Genomic DNA, 14,320 nt, shown 5'->3' with positions numbered 1-14,320 from the left:
TGCAATTGCCTTCATTTATGAACTCTAATCGAGCTGTTTAAAGTAAAACCACTCAGGTGAGAAAAACAGCTCACCTGTGTACTATATAAACATGCGTGTCACTTAAATACTCGCTTTCAATTGCGAGCAGAACTTCTAAACATAAGGATCTCCTTTATAAACATCAACATACATGTACCAAAAACAATAATAAGCCATGACAACTCTAAACCATAGATATTGAAACAAGAAATGTATAATTATGCTGCTACTACCAGTGCTGGTACAAATTTCCTTTCCTTTTATATATGATTAATAAAAAGAATACTGTTTCACCATTTAATATGTCAACAATATATATCTTTAACATATAAAAAATGTATTGCAAAACTTTAGCATGTCTCTATTGCAATCTATAAAAGTTCTGTTGACAAGAAATTTAACATAGTGTTTCTTCCACATTATATCCCGCATGGGTAAAATTACAGTTCAAAAGTCAATCACCACAATCTCTCTGACTGCTAGGACTCCATGGATGATGTATCTGAAAATAAAGTTGAATGATAATAAATTTGTTCTTCATAATTAATATTATCAATTCAATTGTTACATCATCATTACTACACAATTTCATATAAGGATCTTGATTTGTGTGTGTGTGTGTGTGTGTATATATATATATGATATATAGTGTATCTTGTATATAATTTTATATAGTTCTCGTCACGAGTAGTCTCTTATACATTGACTCTTTGTATTAATCCACGTCAAATATTATCTAAATGGGTACTGGGTGGGAGGGAAATTGCAATGTTATATCTTAATCATTTTCTTAGTATAATCTATATTTCATATTGGACGCTTCGCGTCCTCATGAAATCTATAATTATACGTCAGAAAAACTCATAAGATATAACATTGCACGTTCAAAGCGTTAAACATAATTATTAACATACCTGAAGGTAAACTCAAGACTTTCTTTGAAAACTGATCATTTGAACTATCCTCCTGCAATGGTCTGAAATAGAATTTTTTAAAAGTTAAAGCATTTGACCAATCAGCTATTTTCAAAATCTCTGATATAGAAACTCCTTGACCTTTAGCTTTACTAGTTGAGGACCCTCTAGTTGAATGAGCCTTAAACTTAGTTGTATCAATACCGGCTAACTTCATAATATCCTTAATCCAGTTAGCTATAGTATTAGACGAGGCACCTTTATGTGGCTTAACTAAAGTTCTAAGTAATGGATTTGGCTTAGACATATCCACCTCTCGAAAATCTACAGAACGTTTCAAATAAGCTTGTAAACAATCAACTACACATAATTTAAGATTGTCCTTAAATTTCGGATAAAATATTTCTTTTGAATTACAATCAGATTGAGTTTTTGATAAACCTGGGAGCTGAAATTTAGCCCCTTCATTGTTTATTTGCATGAATCTTATATCAAGTCTAGCAATTTCAGAAGATCTTTTCGGAGCAGCTATCGCTAAAAGAATTGTTAATTTCTTGGTTAATGTTTTAAGATCCAAATCAGGGTTAACAGATTGAGAAAGGAGAAACTTCAGAACAATATCAATGTCCCACATTTCTTGATATTTAGGTAAAGGTGGATTTTCCCTCAAAATGCCCTTCATTAATTTCTTAACTAATTGTGTCTGTCCCACTGGTTGACCATCAATATGAGGAAGAATAGAGGATATTGCAGATCTATGGACATTAACTGTTCTGTATTGAAAACCCTTTTGAAACATCCATGCCAAGAAGTCTAGAACAGCAGTTAGAGGTGCTGAAAAGGGATCAACTTCCCGTTCCAAACACCAGCTAACCCACTTATTCCAGGCCGAATCGTAAGATTTCTGAGTTCCTTTCCCCCAGGAGCTGAGCAAAAGTTTTTTAACTTCCTCTGATATTGACATTGTTTGATATGATCTCCTGAGACAAGCCACCCGACTAGTTGAAGCGATTTGTTTTGAATCATTGGGTGAGGTTCCCCTTGATACGACTGTAGTAGACCTGGAAATGTCGGCAACAGAATTGGATGTTGTATTGACATTTCCAGCAATATTGCATACCATGGCTGTGCCATCCAAGCAGGATTTATCAGAACTACAGTTGTTTTCTCTGCTTTTATTTTTTTCAGACATTGAGCTATCAAGCAGAAAGGGGGGAAGGCGTAAGCCTTGAAACTCGTCCAAGGATGTAGGAGAGCATTGAACGCTAATGCTCCTGGATCGGGAAGCCAGCTTATGTATGTTTGAAGTTGATTGTTGGACCGATCTGCGAAAAGATCTATGTTGCAGGTCATTGTCTGCTTCATTAAAGAATTGAAAACCTTTGAATGAAGTTTCCAATTGCTGGAGTCTGAATGATGTCTGGACTCCCAATCTGCAATTAGATTCTCTCGACCTGGGATGAAATCTGCTTTTAGCACTATGTCTTTCTGGAGACACCATGTCCAAAGCTCTAGGGCTAGTTTGTTGCAAACTTTGGACACAGTCCCTCCCATTTTGTTGATATAAGTCATTGTTGTTATGTTGTCCGTCTGAATCAACACCTGTAAATTGTGTCTGTCTTTTAAGAAAGATTTGACTGCATGAGTCACTGCTATTAATTCTAGGGCATTTATATGGAAACTTTTTTCTGATTGTAACCAAGGACCCCCTATTGATACTTTGTTCATTACTGCTCCCCATCCCACATTGCTTGCATCTGTTTGGATGATTACAGATGGTTGGATGGAAATTAGAGACCTCCCATTCCAATGAATTAACTGGTGTATCCACCAGTTTAATTCGTTTTGAGCTTTTTGAGATAGGACTAGTTCTGAATTGTAACTGAGAGTCTGGTTGAGCCTTTGATTTTTTTCTACCTGTAAATGTCTGTAATGTAGTGGGGCTGGAAAAATTGCTTGAATTGAAGCTGTCAGATTTCCTATTAATTCTGATAGTTTTTTCACTGTTATTTTTACTGAATTTTTTACCTCCTTGCATAATTTTTGTATTTTTTGAATTTTTGGGGTGGGAAGGGACAGACTCATATCTACCGAGTTCACTAGAAATCCTAGAAAAAGCATTTGTTGAGATGGGACAAAAACTGATTTCTTTTCGTTTATTAGAAATCCTAAACTTTGAAGAAGCCTTACTGTAAGTTGTGCTTCTAACTGACATTTCTCTTTTGATTGGTTCAATATTAAGATATCGTCCAAGTAAACCACTAGACGTATACCCAGCACCCAGTCGTCTTAGAAAACTTGCTGGGACTTTCATTAATTTTGTGAATACTAGTGGGGCGACTGAAATTCCAAAGGGAAGTACCTGAAATTGATAGGTCTTTCCCTGCCATTGAAACTGGACATATTTTTGATGTTGTTTTAACACTGGGACGGTCAAATATGCATCCGTCAGATCTATTTTTATCATCCAGTCTGATTTTTGGATTAAATCTTTTACCGAATGAATCCCTTCCATTTTGAAATGATTGTATATCAAATAATTGTTCAACTGCTTTAAATTTATTACAGGACGGTGTCCTCCCCCTTTTTTCTCGACCAAGAAAAGATGACTTAGAAAATACCTCTGACTTTGGGATACCTGACATATTGCTTTTTTGTCTAACAATGATAGAATTTCTTGATTGATCAATGCTGTTTTCTCCTTGTCGAAAAATAGTTTTGGGCACTGAATTTGTCTTGGCGGTATTTGACAGAATTCTAGTTTTAGACCCTGAACTGTATCTAAGACCCAAGGATCTGATGTCAAACAACCCCAGTTCTGGACAAAAAGTTTTGTTCTCCCCCCTACAGGAAAATGAGCAAAACGGTCTGTTGAAATGGGGAAAAAATCTAATTCTTGAACCTTTACCTGTTGTATGCCTAATTCTTGGGATTGAACCCCTTCCTTGGGATCCCTGGTGTCGATCTTGACTGACCTCTGCCTCTGCCCCTGCCTCGGCCCCCAAACTGCTGATTCTGGTTGTTTGGGGGCTCGAGCCGAAAATACTGGTTATTGCCACGGCCACCATTTCCATGACCACCACTGAAGTTACCATTTCCAAATCTAGATGCTTTGTTTTTGGAACGGCGTACTGTTTGCAGCAAGCTAAACAATTCCCTGTTGTCTTTGCTTTCTTCGGTGAGCAATTTTCTGAACTTACGGCCAAATAGTTCATTAGAGCTTTTTAACAGCGCTTTCTTGCCATCTTTATCCGTTAATAAATCTAAACATTCTGGTAATACTCTACCAAGCATAGACCTACGACGATCAGTTAAGTATACATAGTGAGCGTTCCCAATCAAAACTAATGCTCTCTGTACAATGTCAATGACATCTACTGGATTCAAGCCACGATCACGTTTCTTAGCTTTCTCTGCTTCTGTCCATAAAATTGCTAAGGGACCAGTAGCATCTAAAATTCTGTTTTCAGAGTTAATAATAGAACGTTCTTTCTTGGCATTCAAAGTTTGATTAAATTTCTTACGAAATAGTTTCTTTATATATCTATCCGTTTCTTTGGAAGCGAGCTTTTTACTTATAGGTATGTTACAGTTCTTTGTGACTTCTAACCTAACATTCTTTGTGATGCCCTGATTGGCATACTTCTCAATGTATTTTGAAATTTTACCCGGTACCTTGGTATCTTTTTTCAAAATTTCAGACGGATCAAAAAGATTATCATTATCTGAACTTTCCCCACTATCCGAGGAGGAATTCTCGGTCTCCTGTTCCGATTCATCACCAGAATCTGTGTTCACCTCCACATGTTTTCGTTTACCGGAAGAAGATGATTCGACTGGATTTCTTTTATCCGGCAACCAGTTACGTGTGGCCCTCTCGTCACTTTCACCATCTAACCCAGACGCCCCATCGTCTGATTGTGGATGAGTTTTGCCCTTATTGGCACTCAATTTGCCCTTATTGGCACTAAGTTTGCCCTTATTGGCACTTTGTTTGCCCTGTTTGGCATTGTGTTTGTCTTTTGTGGCACTTGAATTGCCCATATAAGTATTGCCCTCATCGGCATTAGAAACATCACCCTCATTGGTATGTTCAAAGTCACTAAGGTCACTAAACTGACCATCGTCAAACAGTTCAACTTCATCTTGAGATTGAACATCAGACAAGTAGTCTAAATCTTCTAACAAATCTCGAGAAGGAGTATGTTTCCCTCTAGAACTGGGCGAGTTTAATTGAGTTTGAGCCATATTATTTTTTCAACATTAAATCTTACCGAACATCTCGACTGCGAGCTAAAATTGAAAGCGAGTATTTAAGTGACACGCATGTTTATATAGTACACAGGTGAGCTGTTTTTCTCACCTGAGTGGTTTTACTTTAAACAGCTCGATTAGAGTTCATAAATGAAGGCAATTGCAATGTTATATCTTATGAGTTTTTCTGACGTATAATTAAGTTTAGTACTTATAGAAAATTATGTACGCTTGAAAATAGAACAGGTTCCACATTTGAACACCATTACTTTGTACACCTATGTCAACTGTTCTGAATGTTAACGTCTGGTGTTCTGAATCTTAACATTTTGGTTTTTAAACATGTTCTGTGTGTTCAAAAAGTGTTACATATGGCTGTTGAACGCGTCGACGTATTAAGATTTTGAACATTCGGATACGTTAAAGCTTTGAACACTAATGTTAAGGTCTCTAACATCAAGTGTTCAAAAATGAAACACAAAGGCATTAAAAACAGAACACCACACATTCAATTGATGAACACTAGTGTAAACATTTGGAACACCATTACACGTTCAAAAAGTGTTACAAAAAAGCGTTCAAGCAGTGTTCTATTTGTTTTAGATTTACAGTGTAGAAACTGACAAATTCAATTGATCGACTTTTTTGACCAACGGAACGAATATAAACAACTGTCATATTCCTTACTCCAGACGCATTTCTTACTAAAAAAAAATAGGCCTCATTGTGACTTTGAGATGAGTGACAGCAATACAAGCGCATTTCTTTGCTTTTTGTGTGTTTACTGCTGTGCGTGTACTGATTCGTATCATTGGTGGACGGATACCTCGTATCCTTTGTTGCTTTATTCTATTAAAAAAAAACCTCAGGAAGTCGAATATGTCCAGCTCTAATTCACATCGAGTAAAAAAACAAGACAAACAAACCAACAGAGTAACCATGTTTCAATTAATATCACCAAATTCTCCAAATACCCAAAACATATGTATTAAGATATGACAAGACAGCAATGACGAGGTTCCTTACTTTGAACAACATATTACAAACTATAGTTTCGATATCACTAACTAGTCAAAACATTTAATAAATTTTATCATCGGTATAAGGACATCATTCGTAAATATAGCTCAACATGCAGACTTCTTATACGTTCAGGTATTTCACATCCAATTTTTTATGGAAATATTCTTTATAAAGCACAAAGGTGTCAGTATTCACCTCAAAAACTAACAAAACCTTTGAATAGACTTATTAAGAAGGGATATAGTTATACGATACTGTTGTTAGGTCATTAAAGATTGCATATTTTGGCGTTAATATTGATTCACTTATATGGTCTTTGCATCGGAACTAAACACATTTATTCAAAAACCAGTTGTTGGCATGACACGGGTTATGTTCTTCTCATATATGTTATGTGGTATGATACTAAACCCCTAACGGGAAGGATTGTGCCTGATGTTCATATGATGAAATCATAATCTTTCAGTCAGTTTAATTGAAGTCTGGAGCTGGCATGTCAGTTAACTGCTAGTAGTCTGTTGTAATTTATGTATTATTGTCATTTTGTTTATTTTCTTTGGTTACATCTTCTGACATCAGACTCGGACTTCTCTTGGACTGAATTTTAATGTGCGTATTGTTATGCGTTTACTTTTCTAGAGATCTCACAAACATGTTTAACCCCGCCGCATTTTTGCGCCTGTCCCAAGTCAGGAGCCTCTGGCCTTTGTTAGTCTTGTATTATTTTAATTTTAGTTTCTTGTGTACAATTTGGAAATTAGTATGGCGTTCATTATCACTGCACTAGTATATATTTGTTTAGGGGCCAGCTGAAGGACGCCTCCGGGTGTGGGAATTTCTCGCTACATTGAAGACCTGTTGGTGACCTTCTGCTGTTGTTTTTTTCTATGGTCGGGTTGTTGTCTCTTTGGCACATTCCCCATTTCCATTCTCAATTTTATAGACTGAAAAGGCAATAACTGAAAATATTTCGAGAAAGCGAAATAGTCTTTTAATTGCAGAAACTTTTTTGATACAAAGAAATGCTTTTTATCTGGGACGACATAGCTTTTTGATGACCGAAAGAATTATTTAGAGAAAAAAACAAGTTCGTCTTGTGAAAACAAATAAATTACATGTCCTCGGACTGAAACACATTTGGTGGGAAATACAAAACTAAAGAGTACTGATAACTCAAATTCTTTATTAAGGTTTTGACAAATTCATGAGGTAATCGATGCATGGGGTAGAAATTCCTAAGTATTCGAATACTTCAAACCACTTTTACTCGTTTGATGTGACCTTTTTAGAATCTTGGCCATATAATGCAATTGTGCGCTTCCTATTTTGTTTTTGGTCCTAAATATTATGTCGTGAACTTTTGAACTTTGCAAGTCGGTGGTATCATTTTATTTAACTTTGTTCGCAGTGCCTCTAGTTAAGATCCAAGCCTTTGTACATTCATAAAACTTCTTACTTAAAGTACCTTACATAACTCCCCCTTTTATTTTACATCTACACAGAAAAAATACGCATTAAATAAACACAATCATGCTTACAGCTAATGACGTGTGCTATGATCATATAGAAAAAGAATGATTATCAACAACTAGTAGGCTTGTACTGTAATACTTCAAATAAATCAAATGAGTCCACATAAAAGATAAAAGATAAATTACCACATAAACTGCTATAAGGGTTTTCTACAGTTTAACTAAATTTTTATCAATTAATTAGACATGCTTAAATTAACGACTGTGGACTTTCCTTGACATTTCGACGGTTGTAACGTTTTATACAGTTCTTCGAAAATGTTACTGATATTCTGTTTGGTTGTTTTTCTTCCTCTTGTTGAAGGATCTTGCCACACAGCTAAAGTGAAGACTCGACAATTAGGTAGAGTATATTAATATTTCAGTATTCACGATATTATATATTTTTTTAATTGACGAAATTTGGACTCAACATTGAAATTGTAAAAATAGATAAAATATACTGGTATATAATGACTAATAGCTTATGTTAACGTTTACATTGTATTTTATGGGCATATAATTGTTTGGATTTGCCCAATACCAGTCAATATAATAAAGGATCACGTTTTTTAACAAATTTTATTTTTCTATAACAAGAACTTAAAAATGTAAAAAAAAAACACGCCTGCTCGGTTCACCTTAAACTCATTTTGCTGAATTTGATAATTTTTTTCTGCCCTCTTATCTTTAGTTTAGTATTATTCATAAAACCGTCCTTAGCCTGATAAACTGAATGTAAAATTGAGAATTAAAATGGGGAATGTGTCAAAGAGACAACAGCAGATTAAGGTCACCAACAAGTCTTCAATGCAGCGAGAAATTCCCGCACCCGGAGGCGTCCTTCAGCTGGCCCCTTAACAAATATATATACTAGTTCAGTGATAATTAACGCCATACTAAACTCCAAATTGTACACAAGAAACTAAAATAAAAAATAATACAAGACTAACAAAGGCCAGAGGCTCCTGACTTGGGACCGGCGCAAAAATGCGGCGGGATTAAACATGTTTATGAGATCTCAACTCTCCCCCTAAACCTCTAGCCAATGTGGAAAAGTAAACGCATAACAAGACGCACATAAAATTCAGTTCAAGAGAAGTCCGAATCTAATGTCAGAAGATGTAACCAAAGAAAACAAACAAAATGACAATAATAAGACTACTAGCAGTTAACTGACATGCCAGCTCCAGACTTCAATTGAACTAATTGAAAGATTATGTCTTCGTCATATGAATATCAGGCACAATAAAGGGGTTTAGTATCATACCATCATAACATATATGAGAAGAAGATAACCCGTGTCATGCCAACAACTTGTTTTGAAATGAATGTGTTTAGTTCCGATGCAAAGACCCTATAAGTGAAATAATAATAACCCCAAAATATGCAATCTTTAATGACCTGACAGCAGTATCGTAACTATATATCCCCTTCTTAATAAGTCTATTTAAAGGTTTTGTTAGCTTCTGACGGGAAAACTGCCATTTTTGTGCTTTTTAAAGAATATTTCCATAAAGAATAGGATGTGAAATACCTGAACGTTTAAGAAGTCTGCATGTTGAGCTATATTTACGAATGATGTCCTTATACCGATGATAAAATTTAGTAAATGTTTTGATTAGTTTGTGATATCGAAAACCCTTGTGTAATCATTTTTCACTAAATAATACATAAATTTCTCTCGTTAAAATCTAAAACATTGTTACATACACGAGCGAATCGTACAATTTGAGATATAAATGCATTTTTGGAAAAAAAATGTGATGAAATTGGCATTAAGTCTTTTATAACATGCTATTCCTTGTGAGCCAAGGTTCTGTGTTGAAGACCATACCTTGACCTATAATGTTTTACTTTTACTAGTTGTGACTTGGATGGAGAATAATTGTCTCATTGGCACTCATTGCCACATCTTCTTATATCTAATGGACGGATTATTTTTAATTGAATATGTAATTTTTACAACTTAAATGGTATTAATTTAAAAGTAATATTTAAAATAAAATGTTTATAATAATTGTTAATTTTTGTATCAACTTTTCCAAGTGTTCATTTAGCTGTACGTTGTTGTAACTAACGGGGAGTCATCAAAAACTAAATTTAAATCTAGTGAATACAAATATAGCTTCTCTGTGTCGATGAACAATGTTTTTGATTTTGATATGGATGGGCTGGTATCATACGCTGAAGGCAAATCCTTGTTAAACCTTTAAAATTTTGCGGCAAAACAAAATTCGTGGATAATTATCTCTTTTTTTTTTTTACAATATCAATATTATAAATGTATTATACATAATTATGTAACAAATTTACTCTTCTTATGCAGTAATCTTAATACTCTGAAGATGGTCTAGTCAACATTAACAGTATTCTGGTAATATTGTGACCATTTGCGTACACATGATATACAAGTATTAAGATGTGGAATGACTGTCAATGGGACTACTCTCCCAAAGACACCAGATGGCATAGGTGTTTACTACTATTGGTCACCGTATAACCTTCAACAATGAACAAAACCCATATCTCATAGTCAGCTATTATAACAATTCAAATAAGATTATCCCCGTCATGAGTTATGTACAAAACAAAGAACAAAAAACAAATATGATTTATAGCAACGAACGACACCACTGAATAACAAGTTCCTGACTTGGGAAATCCACATACATAATGTGGCGAGTTTAATATGCTAGTTTGGAGGCGCTAACAATCCCCTACAACCTGCGACAGTGATGAAACGGAACAAACCAAGAACAGAATGTGTTCGTTTCAAGAAAACATGGACGCTCTATTGAAAAACATTCTATCAAATATGTTTTCAGTACACAATAATAGAGCACCATGAGGAATTCCGTTTAATAGATATGAAATATACGGTGTAGGCCTAATGAAATAAAATAAGTAAGACACTTTAAGTTTGGTGCGTTTGTCGTACTTCTCTGCATTCACCTTCCTTAGGAATGCCTAAACACGGGAAGGACAAATACTTGAAGATATAAAAAGCTATATGATCGAAAGGGATTTTTATAACAAAGTCCGCGTCTACAGCCAAATTTGACTGAGGCAGTTGGAACCTTCGTTTTTCCATTATAGTTTATAAACTTTCAAATGAATGAAACACACCTTGTCAGGACAGAGGAACCGACTACTGACTGGGCTGAACAGGCAATCAACAGCTGTATCCCTCAAATGCTAGAAAGTCCTATTACTAGTAGCACTTTTCTTGATTTTTTCTTCTCCCAGGAACCTTAACACCCAAAAATCAACAAAGAGTTTACATGTAGATCATTTGAAAACACTACCTCTTCTTTCTAAAAACAACCCAATACATAAATATGGCTTTTTTTTCATTTTTAGAAAATATCCTAAAATTCAGTACATGTTACTTGTATGTTTTCAGCATCTGGACGTAATATTACTGTTTGTACGCTTTCAAATGGACTAGAAATCTTAAACGGATCTACTGTTAATCTAGCCAGTTGTGAAACATGTTCATGTGGAGAGAAGGAACTTTCATGTTGCGGGTAGTTATTCTTTGTCATTAGAAGTTATTATGTTTTTTACATGTACATATACTGACACCTTTGTTACCATTATTTCTAAGAAAGTACATCATGACAATATATAAAAAATTGTTAACGTGATTATTTTTTTTTCTTTACAACATCCTCATGCTATTTTCATTTAAACTTTATAAACGGTTGTAGTCCGATTTTTGCGCAGTGTTTAAAGATCATTATCCGGCCATGGAATCTTCTAACATGCAAAGCTCTGATTCCTTGCACGGCTTCTGCTATATTTTAGTCCGTATATAAAAAAAATAAGATGTGGTATGATTGCCAATGAGACAACTATCCACAAAAGACCAAAATGACACAGACATTAAAACAACTATAGGTCACCGTACGGTCTTCAACAATGAGCAAAGCCCATACCGCATAGTCAGCTATAAAATGCCCCGATAAGGCAATGTAAAACAATTCAAACGAGAAAACTAACGGCCTTATTTATGTAAAAAAATGAACGAAAAACAAATATGTAACACATAAACAAACGACAACCACTGAATATACAGGCTCCTGACTTGGGACAGGCACATACATAAATAATGTGGCGGGGTTAAACATGTTAGCGGGATCCCAACCCCCCCCCTAAACCTGGGACAGTGGTATAACAGTACAACATAAGAACGAACTATAAAAATCAGTTGAAAAAGGCTTAACTCATCAGATGGACAAAAATATAAGTGGACGTGGCCGGGTACTTATACATCCCGACAAAAAAAGACACAATGAACAGATCTGAGAGTACTCGCAGTTATCTGACAGCTAGTTCAAAGCCACTAACAACTAATAGAAAAATCATGCATGTAAGACTAAACTATCAATCCGTACACATCCAACATCCAATGGATTTAGTGTAAAGACATCATAAACAGCCAGAGAAAAACATGACCTTGTGCAATGCCAAGTTACAGGTATCGACAGATTGTAGATCCGATGAATATGTATATATATAACATACTAATAAAATTTAGTTAGCTTTTAATCTACTGATAACAAAATCAATATTTATTCCAATAAAAACAATATTCAATGATCTTATTACGGTGTTGAATAGGTCACCTTTTAGAATAAGTTTTTTTTAAAGGAGCGACAAGTTTACTTATTCATTTATAGCTCTTCATCTTTTTACTAAGCTTTGGATTTTTAAATATTTTGGCCTTGAGCACCACCGAAAAGACATTGTTTATCGAAATGCATATCTGGTGCAGACAAATTGGTACCGTTTATGTTATAACTTGTAAGAATCTATAGGGAATAAATCTGATTTACTGTTCTTAAATATCATGAGTGGTTTTTTTTTGGGGGGGGGGGGGATAAAATGTAACAGTTATTTTTTATTTTTATTTTTAACATAAAGAAAGTTATGCTGTAATTTCTTTCAGAGTTGGTGCGTTAGCAGGTGTAGGTCCGACACCACCAAAGCATTGCAAAACTATCCGTGATGGCTGCGAAGACATCATGGTTTTAAAAGCCGATGAAACGCGGGATTGTTTCACGGGGAAAAGTATTCTTCTTCCCAGTCACCCACTGTATAGTTTACAAAACATGTATGATATGGCACAACAACAGTATATGGCAACAAATAATATGAATCAAGGAACACAAATGGCAAATATTGCACCCCAACAATTCAGCGGGAGAAATGCAGGCACAGGACACATGATCGCAGGAAACATGATCCGGGCTAATAACTCCAAAGTGGACGCTCGTATAGCACCCCAAATGACAGCTGGAATAGCACGACAAATGACAGCTGGAATAGCACCACAAATGACAGCTGGAATAGCACCACAAATGACAGCTGGAATAGCACCACAAATGACAGCTGGAATAGCACCACAAATGACAGCTGGAATAGCACCACAAATGACAGCCGATGTAGCACGACATATGACAGCCGGTATAGCACCGCAAATGGGAGTTGGTATAGCACCACAAATGACAGCTGGAATAGCACCTCAAATGACAGCCGATGTAGCACGACATATGACAGCCGGTATAGCACCGCAAATGGGAGTTGGTATAGCACGACAAATGGCAGCTAATTTAGCGCCAAAAATGACAGCTGGTATAGGACCACAAAAGTTGCCTGTCGTCAAGCATTACTTTGATAGAAATGTTGTCCATCCAGACAGTTTTGACCAAAACTATAATTCACTTGGAAATAGCCAGTACTATAATTCACTTGGAAATAGGCAGTACTATAATTCACTTGGAAATAACCAGTACTATAATTCCCTTGGAAATGACCCGTACTATAATTCACGCGGAAATATGCTATACTCCAAATCAATGTTTAATTAATTGGAATCTTAATAGTAGAAAGATGCAGCGTTTATCAGCATTTGTCATAAGAATTTCCGAGAAAATTTTTAAAATCAAAATTTTGATGTAAAATGTACTTACATATTATGGTCTTTGTTATTATTATTTTTACAATAGAAAACAATCCTATATTATATAGCCAAATGCGAAATCGTTTTAATAAATGAAATAACTACTTGTATTTAACAGATTCGTTCATAACCTCGTCAGCTACACTATAATCTTGTGTATTCAAAGTTGGTAATTATAATATTTGAAAATATAAGAAGACATATTCTTTCATTATAAGAATTAAATTGGGTACATTTCTTGATCTAAAATATCTGAAGTTATTGGTGCCTCTTCTTCTGGTACCAGACAGATTTCATTTTTATTACAGCGTGGACAAGACCATTTCTGGGCGTGCTCAGGTTATCAATAATTGACTGGGTCAGATTAGTTCGTCTATATCTGTCATTTGTCATATTGTGCGTGTTAAAGACATGCTAACTGTGTGGCGTCCAAGGTTCTAAATGTCTGAATCAATTAATATGAATTACTAGCAGAGGAATAAACCTAGTGTGTTGATTTAAATCTTTAATACTTGAATTTTCTTTTTTTTTTCTTTTCGTGCACCTGCATGTACTTTACTCTTTTTTCCTATTTAAATCGCCATTAGAAGGCCTCCGACAGACTGAGTGACCGTACACTTAATATTATC

General features: G+C 35.2%; 2 protein-coding genes across 2 annotated transcripts; one reads left to right on the top strand and one right to left on the bottom strand.

Moving 5' to 3' along the window:
* Positions 1–304: 304 nt before the first annotated feature.
* LOC143063943 (uncharacterized) lies at positions 305–5,253 on the bottom strand. The gene is made up of 3 exons (XM_076236403.1): positions 3,844–5,253; positions 936–997; positions 305–523 (listed from the first exon to the last, which is right to left on the bottom strand). Exon 1 carries the CDS (start codon positions 5,181–5,183, stop codon positions 3,855–3,857), a length of 1,329 nt encoding a protein of 442 aa, XP_076092518.1. The 5' UTR covers positions 5,184–5,253; the 3' UTR covers positions 305–523; positions 936–997; positions 3,844–3,854.
* Positions 5,254–7,950: 2,697 nt separating this feature from the next.
* On the top strand, positions 7,951–13,841 carry LOC143062513 (uncharacterized). Its single transcript, XM_076234183.1, has 4 exons — positions 7,951–8,087; positions 11,130–11,253; positions 12,678–13,363; positions 13,810–13,841. Exons 1-4 carry the CDS (start codon positions 8,003–8,005, stop codon positions 13,839–13,841), a joined length of 927 nt encoding a protein of 308 aa, XP_076090298.1. The 5' UTR covers positions 7,951–8,002.
* Positions 13,842–14,320: the final 479 nt, after the last annotated feature.

The sequence above is a fragment of the Mytilus galloprovincialis genome, chromosome 2 (genome assembly GCF_965363235.1).
Source record: "Mytilus galloprovincialis chromosome 2, xbMytGall1.hap1.1, whole genome shotgun sequence".
Taxonomy (NCBI): Eukaryota; Metazoa; Mollusca; class Bivalvia; order Mytilida; family Mytilidae; genus Mytilus; species Mytilus galloprovincialis.
This window is presented reverse-complemented; position numbering and strand designations above follow the sequence as displayed.